At 36.9% G+C, this 21138-nt stretch overlaps 1 protein-coding gene across 2 annotated transcripts in view; it reads right to left on the bottom strand.

Annotated features, from left to right (window-relative positions):
* The window catches only part of otog (otogelin), a 57467-nt gene extending 42833 nt beyond the window's left edge, over window positions 1-14634 (bottom strand). For both annotated transcript variants that reach the window (XM_058381314.1, XM_058381315.1), the window contains exons 1-14: window positions 14441-14634; window positions 14166-14223; window positions 13817-13871; window positions 11474-11537; window positions 10992-11099; window positions 10328-10485; window positions 9608-9729; window positions 8633-8841; window positions 7443-7573; window positions 7250-7356; window positions 4377-4486; window positions 4027-4152; window positions 535-643; window positions 370-416 (exon numbers count right to left, since the gene is read on the bottom strand). In XM_058381314.1, the coding sequence (XP_058237297.1) occupies window positions 370-416; window positions 535-643; window positions 4027-4152; window positions 4377-4486; window positions 7250-7356; window positions 7443-7573; window positions 8633-8841; window positions 9608-9729; window positions 10328-10485; window positions 10992-11099; window positions 11474-11537; window positions 13817-13871; window positions 14166-14223; window positions 14441-14516 (1480 nt within the window). In that variant the 5' untranslated portion in view covers window positions 14517-14634. The remainder of the gene's footprint in view (window positions 1-369; window positions 417-534; window positions 644-4026; window positions 4153-4376; window positions 4487-7249; window positions 7357-7442; window positions 7574-8632; window positions 8842-9607; window positions 9730-10327; window positions 10486-10991; window positions 11100-11473; window positions 11538-13816; window positions 13872-14165; window positions 14224-14440) is intronic.
* Between the last annotated feature and the right edge of the window lie 6504 nt (window positions 14635-21138).

Below are 21138 nucleotides of genomic sequence, written 5' to 3'. Positions count from 1 at the left end.
ATCAAGACAATGACCAAATGCATACAGCAAAGGACTGCAGGGGGGAAAAGTGGAGTCCAGTCAATCACCAGACCTTAATCAAACTGAGCATGCATTTTATATACTGAAGCTAAGCTTGATAGAAGAAACTCCCCAAAAGAAACAAAGAAACACTGAAGAAGCTGTGATACAAGCCTGAAAAAGCATAACCAAAGAAGAATCCAACATTGTGTGATCTGTACTGATAACTGCAACAGGTACTCAGAATTTGTCATTTAATTATTTAAGACATGGTGTGTCATAGTCTCAACATATTAATGACATTAACAGATGTAGAGACTAAATAAGAGTGAATAGAGGGACAGAGTTAAAATCTGAAAGAGCATGAACCTGGGCAGCTGTGCTCTGTGCAGTTCCATACGCCCCCAACACAAGTGCTAAAAGAGACAGAGACATTACCGGCACAGAGTCAATTGAAATGTTTCTATCATGCTATTTATATACCATTATAAATATTGCATTGTGTGACATTGTATAGAATTGGTTGTGTCCAACCAGTTGTTGCACTCCTCCTGTATAGTGTGTCCTGAAGGGTAGAGCATTCCCCGGTGTTCACAAGGACAGTCTGATGGCTTCACACAGATGCCATCCTCATAGATTAACCCTGTCAATGAAAGTCATACTTTCCCATCATTTTTCTGATGGTGCTGTCTTGAACATAAACATGTGACTACAGCCATTCACGAGCATAGAAAAATGAAAAAATGCAAGAGAGCCTAAACACTAGGTGAATGCGAGAGGGTGAAATCTCAAATAAGAGAGGGAACAAGAGACTCTACAGCAGTCAGTCATTAATATATTCATTCAACTTTTATTAACCACTACACATTATTACAGCTAGTTCATTTGTTTTTTGGCAAGTTAATTTAAAATTAAAATTGCCATTTATCTCAAATGTTCAGAGAAAGTGAGTTCATCTCACACTTCGATACAGTACATTAAACATTTCAGATAAATTTCAATCAGGTTTTAGAGCTTTTCAAAGTACCAAGCCAAGATTACTGAAGGTAACAAATCATTTGTTAATTCAAATTTTGTAACAAATTTTGTTATCCATTGTTTTTCAAGATTCAAGATTCAAGATTCAAGAAGCTTTATTGTCATTTCAACCACATATAGCTGGCGCAGTACATAGTGAAATGAAACAACGTTTCTCCAGGACCTGGTGCTACATAAACATACAACAACAAGTTCAACACAAAAACAACACCACAGAGCTAGGACAGAAGTTTGTCTTAGCCACGTAAAGTGCACAGTGTGCAGCTAGGTGCAAACAGAGCATAGACAAGACAGTGCAAAAGACAATAAATACAAGAAAGACAACACAAAAGAACACAGGACACTTAGCGCCGAAAAGAAAGAAAAGAACATGTGTAATGGAATGTAAGTGAAATAAAATAAGATAAAGTGAAATGATGTAAAAAAAGTATTGTGCAAAAATATTGTGCAAAAATACACAGCAGCGGTTGAGGTAGTGCAAATAGAAATAAACATAAATATAACTATAGCAGCGGATGACAGGTTGAGGTAGTGCAACCTACAGTGTCTGTTATTTTGATTGTCAGATCAAAGTACAGCGTTTGACACAATCAATCACTATAGTCTCTTAAAGTGTGGCAAACAGGGTCTGGTATTACAGTGGTTTGCTTCCTATTTCTAGGGTAGGCTTTTCTGCTGGCACTAGGTCATTTTCCTCATCACCTTCTGAGGCCTATTTTGTTCTACCTTTATCAAAAATATAACTTTACTTATCAGGACATACATATCATTGTTATGTTAAAAATTCCAAATTCCTTCTCATAAAACCAGATGATAAGCATTGTTATGCTGACGATTTCCAAATTCCTATCAAACCAGACATTAATCATTCATTTGACCGTCTTTTTCCATGTCTATCCAAAATCAAGACTTGGATGGCAAACAGCTTCCTACAATTAAATGAAAATAAAAAGTCTTGCTCGAATCTCACATTCAGTTAAAAATCAGTCAGGCTCCCTAAGTAACAACTTGCCTAGTCATGCAAAACAAATCTTGGTTTTTGTTTTGATTACATTTTCAAAATGTAGATCTATCACTAAATTAAAATACTTTTTTGCATGCATGAATCAAAATATCAAGGTCTTTACAAGAAAAGGAGTTTATTTCATTTATCAATAGATCAAAATTGGAAATTGCTGCAACTTGGTTGGATTCTTGTAATTCCTTGCATGTCTGCCTGCCCCAGTCCACCATTTCTTGGTTGCAATTGTGCCAGTCTATGAACTATGAACAGGAACAAAGAAGAGGGATCATCTTATTCCTATTCTTGGCTTTTACCATTACGGCCTCTCCAACATTGCTTCTTTTTAAATATAGTCTTAAAACGTATTTTATTGTTTAGCTTTTGATTCATTTTAGTTAATTAAATACTGTTATTATAATTGTTTTTGTTGTCATTGACAACTTTTGATATTGAAACTATATTTGATACTATGAATTGACTTGAAACAGATACATACGTATATACACCAATCAGCCATAACATTATGACCACTGAGAGGTGAAGTAAATTACACTGATTATCTCCTCATCATGGCACCTGTTAGTGGGTGGGATAGATTAGACAGCAAGTGAACATTTTGAAGGAACAGTGGTGAACCGGTGACAGGGTCATGGGTGGCCAAGGCTCATTGATGCACGTGGGGAGTGAAGGCTGGCCCGCGTGATCCAAACCAACAGATGAGCTACTGTTGCTCAAATTGCTGAAGAAATTAATGCTGGTTCTGATAGAAAGGTGTCAGAATACACAGTGCATCGCAGTTTGTTGTCTACCTAAGCATTGCTGCAGACCACGTACACCCTTTCATGGAAACGTTATTGATGCCTGTGCCCTGATGGCTGTGGTCTCTTTCAGCAGGATAATACGCCGTGCCACAAAGTAAGAATGGTTCAGGAATGGTTTGATGAGCACAACAACAAGTTTGAGTGTTGAAATGGCCTCCAAATTCCCCAGATCTCAATCCAATTGAGCATCTGTGGGATGCGCTGGACAAACAAGTCCGTTCTATAGAGGCCCCACCTTGCAACTTACAGGACTGCTAACATCTTGGTGCCAGATACCACAGCACACATTCAGGGATCTAGTGGTGTCTAAGCCTCAATGGGTCAGGGCTGTTTTGGCAGCAAAAGGGGACCAACACAATATTAGGCAGGTGGTCATCATGTTATGCCTGATCAGTGTTATGAATGTCATGGCCAATACTTTTGTTTTTGTTTTACAGTGAGGTCAAAAATTGTCATTATATCAAAAGATGAATATGAAAGAATTTGGATGTCAGTATTTATTTCTTAATATTTACATCTACAGGTGCTGGCACCTTTTGTTTGAACCAAACCATTTTTTAATTGATTAAAAATGTTAACTGAAAGACGATACTTGTTACCCAGTTATACCCTGTTATATTAATTGTTTAAACAATGAATAGCTCTGAACATCCTTTCTTGGTCTGATACGGTCTCTGGCAGAAAAGTAAGCCATTTAAAATCTGAGAAAAGAGGGCGGATCCATCAGCACCATTGTGCAAGCATTGCACAATAACCTTAACCCAATTGAGCATGAATTTCATCTCCTGAAGAGGAGACTGAAGGAAGATACCCTCTGAAAGCAAGCAACAACTGAAAGAAGCTGTATGGCAGGCATGGAAAGCATCACAAAAGAAGAATGCAACAGGCTGATCATTGGGTCACTGTCAGTAGGATATCGGCTTGATGCAAGCATATTAAGTGTTATTTGCATTAATTTACTTGCTTACATAAAACATATGTGATGATGTGTGAAAATGTGTGATTTGTCACAAAGTTGTTTAACATATATAGAGTACATGTAAATATTAAGAAATTAAAGAAATGAAATACATTCTGAATAATACATCTGTTATCTCATGAAATATCTCATTCTGGAGGGGACAGTTTTTCTAAATATAAACAAAAAGAAAATTTCTTACTCACCATCTGGACAGTAGCAGCCATCCAAACACTGTAGTTTGTTGTCAATGCAGATGTGTTCAGTATTGCAGTGAACAGGACAACATGTGATGCACTCTCTGTAAATTAGCTCTGCAGGGCATTCAATCCCTGCACAAATCAAAAGAAAACTGCAATTAAAAATGTATAACACACCATGCATGATACACAACACACATTGCAAATGAGTCATTTCTGCAGTGTAATATTCAATACCATACTATTTTTATTGTTTAACTCATTCTCTACCAAATACAAATACATGTGCAAACCCAGATTTATACACAACAAATGCCATACAATTTTCATACAAATACTTCTTATGTGTTACATACCACACAGAGGAAAATGTGCTCTCCAGTTGTGCAATGGGTGTCCAGCATGAGCACATGCTCTTGTATACTCAGTGAGCACATTGCAAACCATATCACCACTGGAACCAGATCTACCCAATGGAATCAGCAGCATCATGAAAAATATAAAATATATAAAAAATATAAACCACACACACACTCTGAACACACAAATTGCTATAGAACAAATGTACTAACATACGGGACCTGCACAAATCCTCTTTCTCTATTTAAGATAGCTGTTGCAATTTATTTGTGATATAGTAAACTAATAAAGAGCTCATAAATCACCTAGGTTTTCAAACCTACCCATGTTCAATAATTTTGCAGCAGCCAGTGCAGATGTCCTGGAATCACCACACCATTAAGTAACACTTATGTGGAGGAGACACTGGCATGTGGAGGGTCTGCCAGAATGTGGACATTCTTTGTATTAATCATAATGTAGAGACGTGGAATTGGAAATGGCTGGAATACAGTGTGAAGGCAAATGCAGCATTCTGTAATCCATTAAGGATGTTTAACAATGCACATGCCTCAGTCGACTCAACCTTCAGTGTTAGGGTAATAGAATTGGAAACAAGGAAGTGTTGAAGGAGTTTTCATCAATCAGTGCATTACACACTCACTGCTGACCAGCTAAATACAAACCAGTATTTTTTGTGTGCTCCTACTAATGTTCTTATTTAGCATATTCCATACAACACAAGCTATGCCGGTTGAAAATTCAGTATCAACTGATCTGCAATGTGGTGACAGATGCCATTGTGGGAGATCACACATCATGATATTACGATCAAGGTGGATGTGAAGGGGAATGCCACTGGTTGTGAAAAGATTTGTCAATCACTTTGTATCCACATCAAATGAAGCAACAGAACATCTTCTCACATAGCTACAGACAACATTATAGATTCAAAATACACGAATGAGCCTAATGATTGCAGAGCTTTTAGAAACAGGACTTGACACATCAAATATTTTAAGTCAATATTACGATGGGGCTTCAGTGATGGCTGAGAGGCACGGTGGTGTTGAAAAGCTGTTGCAAGAGAGACAGGGGAGAGAAATCCCCTAGGTCATTGCTTAAAATGTCAACTGTATCTGAGAGTTAGGCAGCAGAGAAAGCAGTCACTGATTTATTTGACGTTTGTGGATGCCTGTACAAATTCTTCAGAAGGCCTATTGTTGCTGTAGCATATAAAGGTGGGTGGTTAAAATGACTACTTCATCAAAAGTGGACAGGATATTTAGACACTGTTTCTACAATAATAGAATCTTTTAAGGACATCACATCCTTATTGTTGGAGATTGATGCAAAGTGTGAAGATGAGGATGCAGCCCTTGTTTTTTTTGTGGGTAGTTTCTGAGTCTACCTCATGTTTTTTGCTTTTTGTTTTTTTTTTTTTTTTGCTTTAAAGCTGCTGATGTTGTTAGATTCCTCTAAAAGGATCTTTCAGGCAAAGGACATTAGTTGTTAACAGGTTTGAAAGTGGTGTCAAGGGCTGCTGAATACAACTAGAAACTCTGCTGTGAGTTCACTGAGCTGTGGAATAAGGTCTACAATTTTCACACTGCTATTCCTGCACCTTCAAAATGGAGACGCACAATGAATAAGGACATTGAACAATTCGTAGATTTAGTGACTACAGGACAAAGAGACAATGGCAAGAAAAGTTTTTTTTACAGTGTAAAAAAGAGAGATGGAAACAAAAGACAGGTGGACAGCACAAGATCTCCTCTCAAAATACCACAAAATGCTTATACCAGTGACTACTATAAGGAATGACTGCTATTGAGGAATGACTTCACTAACCGCCATCAGTACATGCACTATAGTAGTGAGGCACAGCAAGTTCAGGGACAAGGTCACCTGCAGATTTTTTTTACCGTGAGTTACAAAACAATGGAAGTATTTTCCTGACTATTTACTTTGTATTTTTTTATTGTATTTGCAGTTGTGTTTTCTATTGTGGACACATAAATTGTAGCATAATTCAAATGAAAATGCAAATCAAATATTTTGATATTGAAATATTTTCATATAATTTTCATATAATTTACATTTAAAGTACAGACCCCCTGTAAAAACTGAATACCCTCCTTTGAAGGAAACCAGTTCATCTCTCCCAAATCTACAACTGAACAGAAAGTAGAACACATTTTTCTGAGCTTTTGCTTGTTTAGGTCTAAAAACACGTTGACATTTGTAGTCTGGAAGTGTAGAATCAGATCACATTAACCTAAAGGTACCATGGGGCTGGTCTATTTTTATGTGAAAAGATGCCCCATGTCCTGGTCCAAGTGACTAATTTCTAGTAGCTAGTCTTGTCTTGCTGCCCCACCATAGAGGGATCAATATCTGCAGAATGAAATGATCACTCAGTGAAGCAGTAACATAATGAATGAATTGTCTGCATGTGCTATGCATGAGGTGTCATAAAAACTCACTTTAATGTCATCAGTGTGCCTGGACTTGGTGCTAGAACATTGTGCCATTTGACCAAGCCAGGTGTCTGAACAGATAAAATGAATGGTCCTTGGGCAACAAGAAAGGCTCTATTGAGTGAGCTTCTGGCAAGCCTAGAATGACTGATTTCACCAGGTTGTTTATAGCTGGGTCAGATTCAACCCAAAATCTGATATAAAATCAACCACCTGGCATGCCAAGCCAGTGTTGCTGATCACAGTCAGATCAGGGAAGGTTTGATAGTCCTCTACAAAGTCCTCTGAAATATTCCATATATATATATATATAGGATACAGGAATTTTGGATTAATAAAGGTATTTGTAAAAAGCCAAGAAAACTGTCTTTGTTGTTTTTAATACAGTGTCAGTGATCTGTTATACTTACAAGCAAATATCATTAGAGCAGCTGGCCATGTATGAATATGGACTGACAAATTCATGGCAGGATTTAAATGGATCTTCCAGTAAAGATGTACACACCTCCGCCACTTTCTGCATTAAAAAGTACATTAAAAATCCTGCATTACTGGGGATTTTCTGTGTCCAGTACTAATTCCCAATGTCTGTGTATACAATACCAGCAGATCATGGGGGTCTTGTGTAGAACAGGGAAATGGGTAGAAAGATGGAACCATTGGACATGTGAGCTGCTGTGGCTCCTCCTCCATCCAACTGTTCCCAAACATGGAAAGATTGTCTGTGAACACACCTGGACCACCCAAAGTACAATTGTTAATTGTTTTACACAATCACAGCATAGAAAACTTAAAGACAATATTAAACAGACACCATAAACCCCTAGTCTCATTGCTGTACTCACATACAGTATATGTGATTTTAGTGACTCTGACTTTAGTGACCTTTGTTAGCAACTTTGTTGATGCCAGACAGACTCAGTGACTATTATTATTGCCAGACAGGCTGCTTACACAGAATGGCACAGAGGTAAAAAGCAGTTCTGCATGAGGAAAACCTTGTTGATTATAATGATCTCTATCTCTAATGATCTCTCTCTTTCATCTCTATGATGAAATATCTCTCAAATATCCAAAAAAATCGGACACTTAATGATTAGAAAGATGTCCTGATCATTGTCAAATTTTCCCAAATTACTCCACTTCTTAAAATTACTAAATTAAAGTGAAAAAATGTTGTGAAGCTCTTATGTGCTTAGGCTGTTATTGCATCATTAATACAATATTGCCACATCCTCCCTAAAAGCTAGTCTCAGATCAGTCCTAGATAAACATTGACAATCATAGGAGTAGACATAGAAAGTAGTGAAGTAGTACAGACTTCTAAAGTACTGGATGACCTTGCCATTTCAGTACCTTAGTGAATGCTTTTTTATGTTCTGCCATGCCTTCATTGATCAAAAGTTACAGGCTCTTTGCTGGTACCTCAAATAATGATGGCTACAGCAAGGATAAAATTGATTTAGTAACCCTAATCAATGAATTGGCTTCATTTGTCACAAAAATTCAACATCACATATGGTTTGAGGGTTAGGTTTGCCCACATTCATGTGATCTAATTCAAAGAATTAGGCAAATCTCCTAGCAAAGATAGAAAACACAGTGATTTGTCAGTTATATATTTAAAATCAATTTATCAATATAATATATTTATTTATGAATATTTACCAGATAATCTTATTTAAATTTAAAGGGGAAGAGGAGTGCATGAGCTCATTTAAATATGTCAGATTCTCCAAGCACATATATGGATACTCAAGTAGCACTACATAAACCTAAAAAAAAAAAAGTACCATAGCTGGTTTTCAGATCATCTTGAACATCTGCATTGAAGTTGCCACACAGCCCACAGGTGCGACCCACAAATTCTGGATTCATCTTAATATAGATGGAGCTACTATGGCCCTGCCATGCCAGCATGAAAATCTGATGCTGTGATACCAGGATGTAGTCAGAGATCCTCTCCAGCTCAATATCATGAATATTATGTGGGAGCTGTAGACTGAAGAAGTAAAAATAAATATTATTAGAATTATATGCCCCAGTGACTATAAACCTGGTGACCTTTAACACTGCATATTCGTGTATTTTGCTGCTGTGACACACCTGCAACACAAGGCAGTTTACAAAACATTCAGCTTTAGAAATGTCAGTGGTGATGAAATGTCAATAACAGCCAGAAAAATACCCATACTGTACTATCTCATTATTTTAATTGGATTTTGTAGTTTTGTAGTATAAAACTATATTGTCACTAGAACAAAACTAATCTGAATATTCACCATAAGCTCACTGTGCTTAAATTGATTTTCTAGGTAGCCCTTATTAAAATTACTTGTTCATACTAATATACACAACTGTGGCACTGTCTCTTAAATAAATGCATAATTCAGGTCTGGATATGGCACAGGATATGACAAAATAATACAGATACAAAATGTATTTTGTCTTAACATAACAGTCATTTATTATTATTATTATTATTATTATTATTATTATTATTATTATTAATATTAGTAGTAGTAGTAGTAGTAGTAGTAGTAGTAGCAGCAGCAGTAGTAGTCCTAGTATTCATTTTTTAATAGAATTTAATTATGTATTATATCATAAAGCTTTTTAAACTGGTCCCACTGCCCACACCCCCAAAAATTGTATATTATTTTTACAATTTAATTTAATTGTATTTAATTGCATTTTATTTTATCACATCTGCACAAGCACTCATACAAGCACCGTAATATGTTTGACAAAATTTAGTATTTTGTTACCTTTGACCTTTGAATGTTACATTGAATCCTTGTAATCTGATCTCGCCTTCCCATGGCAAGAAGAGGCTTACTGATCGTCTGCAGGAGTACGGATTAGAATTGCAGTCTGGATCATTATGGACCTGCAAAAGACAGCAGAGAAAATTACATGCAAAATATTACTCTAATATTTATATGGCTGTAATATAACAGCCAATAACTCTGTATCTACACATAATTCTTTATAGCATTCCTCCAACTAGACATCAAAGACAAAGGTACTGTTGAACAGTCCTTTAATTGAGTGGCAAATGATCTTGGCATTTGTCCTGCAAAAAGGATAAAGCAGCTTCTCTACTCTGAATTCCCATCAGCGAATCTCAGAGAACAAAGTCACTGCTGTTTGCTGTTTTGGCCCTGTCCATAATTACTCTGTTTAACTGGAAGGGACATAAATGACTACAATAATGAGATCAATGTCTCTAAACTGGACCAAAGACTGTATCACACACACACACACACACACTAAAAAACAAGCACAGCTCTACTACTTGATACAACTCAGCTTCAGGGAACATACAGCTAGGTCTAAGCCAAATAACTGGTAACGAATCTCTCATTTGAAAAAAAAAAGCATAAGCCACATTTTAATAAAACTACCACACAGACACAAACTTCATCAAAAAACAATATACCTGTTCAACAGCATTGGATGATATGTTTCTGTGAATGTGTATGCACCTGTATGAATACACCTGACGTTGTGCTGTCCTCACAGTCTTTCACGAGTGTGTAGCTGCATTTGCCAGGGAAGTAGTAGTAAAGGCCATCAAATGTTTCATAACTGTATTGCCCCCATGATCGACACGCCATCTCTCTTTCCAAGCCTGTATTTGGAACTAAAAATTATCCCATATTATATGCATGATCAGTATATTTAGCATCAAGTGAAGGAGTGCAAAATAGATTTTTTGTAATTTGTTCATGTAAGTGCCTACGATTTTCTATCACAGTATTTATGAAATAATATTCAATTAAATTGAATTTCAATTTATTTACTTTTATATCACTTTTAACAATGTCCATTATCACAAAGCAGCTTTACAGATATATAAATAATCAAAATAAAAATGATATTTATTCTTTTAGTATTAGACTTTTGTTCCAAATGAGCAAAGAGAAAGGGAAAGGGAAAACTTTCTGAGACAAGGAAGTTGATTTTATAACTTCTAGATGTATTAAATAGAAAGCTGGAGAGGAACCAGACTCAAAACCCATTCTCTTCTGGGTGAGACCAAATATTGCAAATATGTATTACTCATATTTTCACATTTATTATAACATTTTTTTAAATAATATTATAATAAACAATTATTCAAAAAAAGTCCTAAATGTTAATAAGTACCTGTTTGGCAGTGTGATCCGGTAACATGATATGAGGAACAGTTGCAGGAGCCTGGATAGAGACAATGATCCCCATGCAGGCATAGAACCACACAAGGATCTATAGTCCCTGTAAAATTAAAAGTGCTGCATATTATGATCTGTTTGTAAATATCCCAACAAATATTAAAATCTATTAAATTTGGAACTTTTGTGTGCAAGAGAATATACGTGTATTACAATATCTTTGGATCCATGCACTTTTGTTGAAATTATAGTCGTATTCTATTTCCAGTATTTAGGTGTAATAACAAAATAAAACCAAACACTGGTATTTTTGTTATATTTTTAAAGCTTCAGATGATTTTGATTATAAATATAGGTTTGAATAGTTTATAAGTTAGTTCAGGAAAAATAAATAGATATATAGATATTATAAATATAGATATAAATATTGATCTCGATAGATACATTGCTAGCTTTAGCCATAGAAGTGACCCCTACCCCTGGATCTGCGGGCAGCCCATGCTTCTCTCTGCTCTGAGGATGTGCTGTTTAACTGGACTTGCTTTGAAAATAAATGGAGTTAACACAATATATATATTATTGAATAACAGTATTCACACTGTTGAATCAGTGTAACACAATAACTTGGATTAACAAATGTTTGCTTTAAACAAAAAGACAAGGTGATATAAGATGATTTTCTCATTAGCATTCTAAATTTTGGATAGACACATGGAGGTTTTAATACCTCTCTCATGCTGGTGGACTCCCATGGATTACTTGAATGGTGGATGTCATGTAGATACAGACAAAGTTTATACACTGATCAGCAATAAAATTATGACCACTAACAGGTGAAGTGAATAACACTGACTATCTCCTCATCATGGCACCTGTTAGTGGGTGGGATATACTAGAGAGCAAGTGAACATTTTGTCCTCAAAGTTGATGTTTAGAAGCAGGAAAAATTAGCAAGCATAAGGATTGGAGTGGGTTTGACAAGGGCCAAATTGTGATGGCTAGACCACTGGATCAGAGCATCTCCAAAACCGCAGCTATTGTGGGGTTGTTCCCAGTCTGCAGTGGTCAGTATCTATCAAAAGTGGTCCAAGGAAGGAACAGTGGTGAACAAAGCAAAAATGGTTCAGGTTTGATAAGCACAACAACGAGTTTGAGGTGTAGACTTGGCATCTAAATATCCCAGATCTCAATCTAATCGAGCATCTGTGGGATGTGCTGGGCAAACAAGTCTGATCCATGGAGGCCCCACCTCACAACTTACAGGACTTAAAGGATATGCTGATAACATCTTGGTGCCAGATACCACAGCACACCTTCAGTCCAGTCTAGTGGAGTACATGCCTTGACGGGTCAGCACCAAGAAAATATTAGGCAGGTGGTCATAATGGCTGATCGGTGTATATACACATACAACAGTTCATTTAGTACTGGTTATTAATTAAAACTATCCTGATGAATTATTAAGAACAGTTCTAAAACTCTCATCAGCAAGAAAATATAAAATATGTGACAAAGCTAGCAATAAATCACTGTAGTCTTTAAAAAAAATAAATAAAATAAGCATGACAAATGAGGAAAAGCATTTGAACTATTATAGCATACAAGGAGAGAGTGTTTAATACTTGTGTTAAAAAATCTTGGCAGAATTTAAACACATTTGTCAGACTGGATGAAGCCTTTGGTTAACAACAATTTGCAAAGATTCCCAGAGAGATTGAGATCTGGTCTTTGTTTGGGGTAATAGATTCAGGTCTTGGTTTTGAACCACTCCTGGGTAGCTTTGGCAGTATGCCAATAGTGTTGATCACTGGAAAGATTCAGTGGTGACAGGATATTTTAACACAGCTCGGAGAAGCACCATTGTTGTGTATAATGTGTGTATGTGGAAGGACATTTTCAAAATAAAGTTCTACAGGCAAACTGTGAACATGGCGAAACAGGTGATTAGGCCAACTTTTAATGGGGATGCTTCAAGATGCCTTTCCATTAAGAAAACAATTGTACCCCATATGTATGCCATAGTATAGCAATGTACTCTATGTTATATTTTTGCGTTTGAACATGAAGCAAAAAATAGTGGTCGTCATTTATCACTCAAAATGATTGGCACTACTACTTGTGTGAAATTATGGCTCACAAAAGGATGAATTTTGACAACGTGTTATGAAGGAGGCTAGTGTCGTGGAGACACAGAGAGAGAGAGAGAGAGAGAGAGAATAGCGGCTCACAAAGAACAGCTCCGCCTTTATTGACCTCGGAGACACCTGAAACCAGACTGTTGTGCCCTCGCAATGACGCCCTTTATTCTGCCCAGAAAATGAATTTGAAAAAAAAAGGTTTAGAGTAAAAAATAGCTTTCCTAACATATTACTATTTGGTATGAATATTTTCTTTATTACGAACATTTACACCATTTACCGAATAGTGGCAGAGCAACTGAATGTCGCATGTACACGTAGGAGACTGTACAACGGCGATGTAACAGCTGAGAGCAACTCGGGGCAACATCACTGGACCCCTACATTCTTGGAGGAGCAGGGTAAAGGGTTTTAGTTTTGTCTTTCTGGGGAAGCCCTTAAAGGTTGTGTGGAACACAGGGAATTTCCCCTTCGAGGGGCTCTAATTATAACCCATGAGTGCTCATAAGAAAACACCAATATTCAGCTTTCCTTTTCAATATGTCGAACCAGAAGGTGTCCTGTCCGTTATGTGATGATATGCATTTAACCTTATGTGACTGCATTTAGCCCAGGTGTGCAGACCCGGCGTGTCAAAGCGCACTGAGTGTAATGCTTCACCGCCTCAGCATAGCTCTCCTACCTGCTCGGCATGGGAACGGGTCTCCCATTTCGCCAACATTATCCCGCTGCTCCTGCTGCTCACACACACACACACACACACACACACACACACGCACAGAGAGAGACAGACAGACAGAGAGAGAGAGAGAGAACAAGGCAGGGTTTGTTCCTTACAGGTATTCAGCATTTCGGCCTTATAAATATATAGCTTAGCCTACTGTCAATGCATTCAACAATACCAGAAAAACAAACTAGGATATATTTTGCAAATGACTGCCTCACAGCATTAGCAGACCCGACTGGTTTATTATACCGTTAAGTCTGGTAACTATATTTAACAATATACTAACAGCGACGATCAAACTTACTTTTCAGGATCATGTTGGTGAGTTAAATTCACGCTTTCAACTGCCCACGAAATACACACTGAAAAGAGATTGCTATATTAGTGGATATAGCCTATATTTAAAGGCAGTTTTATGTGAAATATTGACATCATTAAATGCAGCATCTCCATAAACACACAGGCTGCCAGTTTCAATCACACGCTGCTTTCTACATTTTACCCTTATTTAGCACCAAGTCTAAAAAAATGTAAAAGTACAATACAATACAATAAAAGTACAAATAGATTAGTTCTTACCTTGATGTACTAGACAAACACAGACCAATAAAAAGTAAAACAGTCCTTTCTGGATTAGGTTTGAATTAGGATCCATTCGTGACTCATATACACAACTTTAAGTGCAATCACTTAAACTTCTCCCCTTGCGATCGCCAACTGATTTTACCGACACATTTTGTCAGAGTTAGCAGAGTTCTGCTCACGCCTGCCTCTGTTCCTCCTTCTGTTTCCGGTAGCTTCCAAGCTGCTCACCTGGAGAATCGAGCTTCGCGCTCATTAACATAATGTATTCAGTCAAACATAGATTCTAATCTTTATACACCTTACACAAATATCTAGGCCAGCGGAGCAAGTATAATTTAAACCCAGACATAAATAAGCTCTAAATTAGGTTAGAGAAGTTAAACAATCGAATATTGCAAAACAACAATAGACCCATAGACCCAGCCAATAAAACAATGGACAAAGAACTTGTTGACATTTCTTAAACCGAAAAGCCACTGCACTAAAGACAGAAATTAAAATGATAACTGTTGTGAACTATCACATAAAATAGAACAATATAATGATATTAATTTTAGCATATTTATTTATGGCATTATCGTAATATAACACGGAAATAAAAAACCTTCTCCAAATTAATCAACATTGTATGTATTCAACAGGCTAACTTGACTAAATATTAATAATATCATATTAATAATAATATTACTCATTTCTAAAAGCAAGAACAGCAAAGTTTAAAAAATCTGCAGAATTTTACAAATTCACAATTAAAATTCCGTACGAACAGATCAAAATAAAACATAATTAAAAAGTATATTATAATTTCTTTTAGAATTGCTTTACTACAGTACCACCATAAAAAATGAGCCTGTAATTGTTTGTCATAATAAATCAAATAAAAACACAGCATCCACAAAAATACAGATCACAGGTATCTCTGAGGATGAAGAGTGCATCTCTGGTCAGAGAGGGGCAATAAAAATTAAAACGTACTCAGAAGGGGGTAGGATATGACGTAATCTAGTTAACAACACTCCGCATATATTGTAGCTAGCTATCAAATTCATTGCAATTTAGCCATAACTATAAATATAATACATTTACGAAACCAGCCTTGTGTTATTCTAGCTAAATTTTAGTTCCAATTATTATCAACATCAAGGTTGTTCACACTGGCCATCCACGCACCACGGGGCATGTTAAAATCTCAAAATAAATTTTGTGTATAAGTTTTAATCAGTGTGCATTCATTTGGACTGTTGTTATGTCCTAATTAAACAATCGAGTTTTAATTTGCTTTAAGGAAGCAGTTTTCAAATCTACGCCCATGATAAGAGCCGCGACGCATGGCGCACGATGTCCTCAGTGCAGCCAAGACGCAGAGGCGACAATGCCAACAATGACCCCTGCAGGCTTTCAGGGGAAGTGGGGTAGCCCGCTTAGTGAAACGGGAAGCAGACACTAGACTACAATGATAGACGAGTCGGACTTAAAGGGGATTAAAGGATTCAAGAACCCATGTGATGCGTTTTACTGGACTCTAATCATGAGTCCGAGATGCATGTCCTAGGAGATGCCTGTAGTAGTAGTGAGAGCCGTCTGTACATCACTCTATTTAAAAGCCGCAATGTGTCCCTTTCCGCTTAACTATTGCATCGGCTAAACTACTGTGGCACAATCTCTTAAAATGCCATGGGCATAGTACATGAAGCAAACACATAGCATTAGTAGTCATTTTCTACATTTCCGGGCTTCCCCTGCTTTATTTTGTGTTAAAAATAAATAACACCTCGTTTAACAACACACCATTTAACCGTATTGTAGGAAGTTTCAAACATCCATTCATGCACCCATCCCATTCACTTGCTATCTTCAATTATTGTCGGACTGTCCAAAAATGATTAAACTTTGAGAAAAGACATCTTGAAAATGATGAACTAATAAACTTAGAACAATATATTGAAATTAAACCAACTTTTATGCTTTTTTTTTTTTTTTTTTTACAGTAGCACATAAGGTCAAAAAAGTTAGCAAAGATCTCAAAGATTTTGGGGAATTGATACTTCCCACACCGCTTTTTATGAGGTCACATGAATAAGGCATGATACTTTGCTGCTGCAGTGTTTTAAACTTTTATTTGCACCTTCCTGCCTTAGGTTATGGAGGGTTTCTTAAATTATATTCCAGTTTGACTATTGGAGTTACAGTATACTTTACGGCTGTCAATTTACTAACATTATCTTTTTCAGGCAAACATCCCAGATAAGTGACTTCAGATGGTGTATGAGCAGTGTTTTTTCTTGTTTTTATACTGTTATTATTACTAAAACCTTTTTAGTATAATGGTGGTATAATACATTTCTAAATGTTTATACTATGTTCCCTATATTGTTAATTCTGGTATGTGTGTAATAAAAAACTGGGCTACCTATATTAATAACATCAATATTGATACATTTCTTAAGTGATTTAGAATTTTTTGGTGATGCTCATTCATATAAGTGTCTCTATAAAAGAGCTTGTGTGGCACAAAATGGTTGGTGATGCAAACAATGAAGAGATGACCATTTGTGGATGTGGTAGAATTTATAGCACAGATGTAAACCATGCCAAACCTTATTTGGAACCACTACATTGTGTGTATGCACTGTGTTGCTGCCTGCATAAATGAGGATCTCAGATTACACTCAGGAAATAGAGAGAATAGAGAAAGAACCAGAGAGTGGGATACAGCCCTTAGGCAAAAGATGAAATGAAATCCCTCAGATATGGGGCAGGATGAGGGGTCATTTTTGTCCCCCTCTGTTTAAGGGCTGATTTATATTTCTGCAACTTTGTGTCTGCAAGCATTTGCATATACTCACATAGAATTCTGCCATCATAGTAGCATATAACATGAATGCATCCACTATGGGGCAGTGTCACATAAAGCAAAACGCTAATATTGTTTATTATAAATGAGTGAAAGCACTCCAAAATACTTTTATTGAAAATGGACTTGGTTTATAATAGATCATGCAAGGTTTTCTTTTTTCCCAGCACTGTTCAAAATGTTTTCCCCATAATATGCCCTATATACACAGTGTAACACATAACTCTTTTATGTTTTTGGCTAAGAGAACATTTATTTTTCAAGCTCCACTTTTTTAAAATTCTGCTTACCCAATACACATATACATTAACTTTATTACCTGCAACTGTGAAAGTGGACACCTATGTGTGCATCATGTTTCTAGCATGCCATCTCGACTGACTACTAAAACTTTTCTAATATACAATTTTTTAAGGTGGCTTGAAGATATTGTAAATTAATGCCAGGACAAGAACGGGTTCTTTCTCAAAAACTCAACTTGTCTCAAAAACCGTTACCACTGCCCCCTATTGCCCCAAAGAGGCTCACCTAGTTCCCATGCTTAAAATAACATTTAACAGGCTAGATCTATCCAACCAAAAACTCAAATCTAAATAAATATTAATAAATATTTCGATCGATATATAATTCTATCTATCTATCTATCTATCTATCTATCTATCTATCTATCTATCTATCTATCTATCTATCTATCTATCTATCTATCTATCTATCTATCTCAGACTTGTATGTCCAACACATCCCACAGATGCTTGATTGCATTGAGATCTGGGGATTTGGAAAAATGAAGTCCAACACCTTTGTTCATTTTCCTGAAATTCCTGAACAATATTTGCATTGAGGCAGGTCACATTATCCTGCTGAAGAAGACTGCCTTTAGGAAATATTGTTGTCATGATGGGGTGTCCTTGCTCTCCAACAATGCATGAATGCTAGAACCCAAGGTTTACCAGCAGAACATTGACCAAAGCATCATACTGTCTCTGCCAGCTTTCCTTGTTTCCATTGTACATCCCAGGGCCATCTCGTTCCCCAGTTAAGCAATGCACACACATCCTACCATCCAAATAATGTAAAAGAGAATGTGATTCATAAGACCAGGCCACCTTCATGCACTGCGGTGGTGGACAGGTGTCAGCATGGGCATGCTGACTGGTCTGCAGCTACACAGACTGTCTTTAGACTGTACTTTCAATACATCATGTTTGAAAACCTGACTGTTCACTTGCTGCCTTATATGTCCTACAACGAGACAGGTGCCACTGTAATGTGATAAATGTTATTTAATTCACCTGTAAATAGTTTTAATGTGAGGACTAATTGGTCTACAATATTGATAAATACAGTGTATATACAATACAGAGTTAATATAAGAAAACAGAGAAAAAGGAAAAATGAATAGAAGTAAAGTTGTACTGCATATTGGATATGATTAGTAGGCAGTGTTAAAGGACTATCATCCAATGAGCTAATCTTAAGAGAATTGAACTGTTGTACAGTGTTATTGCTAGCTCTTGGTTTAAACAAACTGACCAAGTCTCCTACTAAAGGAATTCTGCCATACACAAAGAGTTTATTTGGTGACCTCTTTTCCAACATTACCTCCCATCAAGCAGCCCAACTTTAAGCCAGCCTTCTTCATAAGTTCTGTTGAATTCATTTTGCATTTCCAGCTCTGATTCTGTATCCCAAGCGGCAAAGAAAATTACACAGGCTTCCACAAACTGGTAGAAGATATCTAAAAATTTGCTGCAAAATTAAAGTATCCAAGTTTCTTCACAAAGTCTGCTCATCCTTTTCCTGTACACAGCCTCTGAGTTGACCCTGCTATTCCTACTTTTAAGTTGGGCACCAAAGTATCTGTGGGTGTCAACCAGCTCAATATCCTGGCCTATGATGGGAAAGAGGTTGGTTGTGATCCCACTCCTCTACCCTCATTCCCTCTACCCTTACAGGGGGTTGGGGAAGAATGGTAGTGAGGGAGTGGAAGAGATGGGTGGTGGGTGTTGTGCTATACCCACAGAAGAACCTATTGGAGAACAGATTCCCAAAGAACAAATTCATTAGATCTTTCCAGACTGTTCCTACTAATGGTTATTTTGCTTTGAATCCAGTGATCTGCTTCAGGGCAGGTCTTCAGGGCAGTTCATCCATCTCTTAAAGCCTGCCCTCCAGCTTTCTCCTGTAGAAATCTCAATCAATCTCCCCATCAACTCTTTCAGCACTATCCTCATCTAAGCCTTATTCTTTTGTCTGAAAGCCTGCTTCTTTTTTGTTTAGAGGTATCTACAGGTCCTTGTTAATCCAGGATTTATTATTAGAAAAACACCCCCCACATTCACTCCCTGAAAGTATAATGTAACATGCCTCATTGTGCAGTTTGTGATTGTCTACATTAAGCACCCTGATTTCTCCCCATGAGTGGTGACTTGTTTAAAAAAAAAAAAAAAAAAAAAAAAAGCTCCTAATTGAAGGGTCCTTGCACCTTTTCCAAAGTCAAATTTAAGCTTTTTCAAGCTTTTCATCACCATACAAGTTACATGTTTAAATACATATATGTACTTAATATTCAATTTATTATTTTAGTAGCATGAAAAACAAAATTGTTGTTCAAATTGGGACTAAATTACATACAGTATACATAAAATCATTATATCAACACTGTTCATTCATTTTCACATTTCACTTTAATCACGATTTTAATCGTGACAGTCTAAATAGTTTATTTTTCATTGTGCAGGGGCATCGTTAGCTTGGGAATATGCTAGCTTTTGTGACATCTGCCTTTACATGCACATGAAATTTAATAGCATCCCATTCTTAATCTGTCGGGTTTAATATGGAGTTGCCCCACCCTTTGCAGCTATAACAGCTTCAACTCTTCTGGAAAGGTTTTCCACAAAGTTTAGGAGTGTGTTAATGGGAATTTTTGACCATTCCTCTAGAAGCACATTTGTGAGGTCAGGCACTGATCTTGGATGAAATGTCCTGCTCTAATTCATCCCAAAGGTGTTCTATCAGGTTGAAATCAGGACTCTGTGCAGGCCAGTCAAGTTCCTCCACACCAAACTCGCTCTTCCATGTCTTTATGGACCTTGCTTTGTGCACTGGTGTGCAGTCATGTTGGAACAGGAAGGGGTCATCCCCAAACTGTTCCCATAAAGTTAAGAGCATGAAATTGTCCAAAATGTCTTGGTATGCTGAAGCATTAGGAATTCCTTTCACTGGAACTAAGGGGCCAATCCCAACCCCTGAAAAACAACCCCACAGCTGAGTTGCTGATGTTCCAAATTACTTCCACTTTGTTATGATACCACTGACAGTTAACCATGGAATATGTAATAGTGAGGAAATTTCAAGAATGGACTTATTGTACAGGTGGCAACCCATCACAGTACCATGCTTCAATTCACTGAGCTCCTGAGAGCAAGCCATTCTTTCACAAATGTTTGTAGAAGCAGTCTGCATGCCTAGGTGCTTGATTTTATACACCTGTGGCCATGGAAGTGATTGGAACACCTGAATTCAATGATTTGGAGGGGTGTCCCAAAACCTTTGGCAATATAGTGAATCTTTAACAAGCTTACTTGGTTTAGTCATCATTTCAACCATAATTTATATTTTTCGTTCTCAAACCAACGCTCACTGAAATTGCAACCTCCCAGCATGTTATCAACTTCCTGTTTCATCAGAGGGCATACAAAAAGACTGGCAGATCAAACTATAGCAAAATGTGTATTCTCAAGTGGAGTTGCTTTCATTTCATGCAAAAGGCAAAAGGAATTAGGCTTTGTTTCACTAAACTAGCAAACTATTATGAAAACAATGCAAAAAAGGC

The sequence above is a fragment of the Hemibagrus wyckioides genome, linkage group LG27 (assembly GCF_019097595.1).
Source record: "Hemibagrus wyckioides isolate EC202008001 linkage group LG27, SWU_Hwy_1.0, whole genome shotgun sequence".
In the NCBI taxonomy this organism is placed as follows: domain Eukaryota; kingdom Metazoa; phylum Chordata; class Actinopteri; order Siluriformes; family Bagridae; genus Hemibagrus; species Hemibagrus wyckioides.
This window is presented reverse-complemented; position numbering and strand designations above follow the sequence as displayed.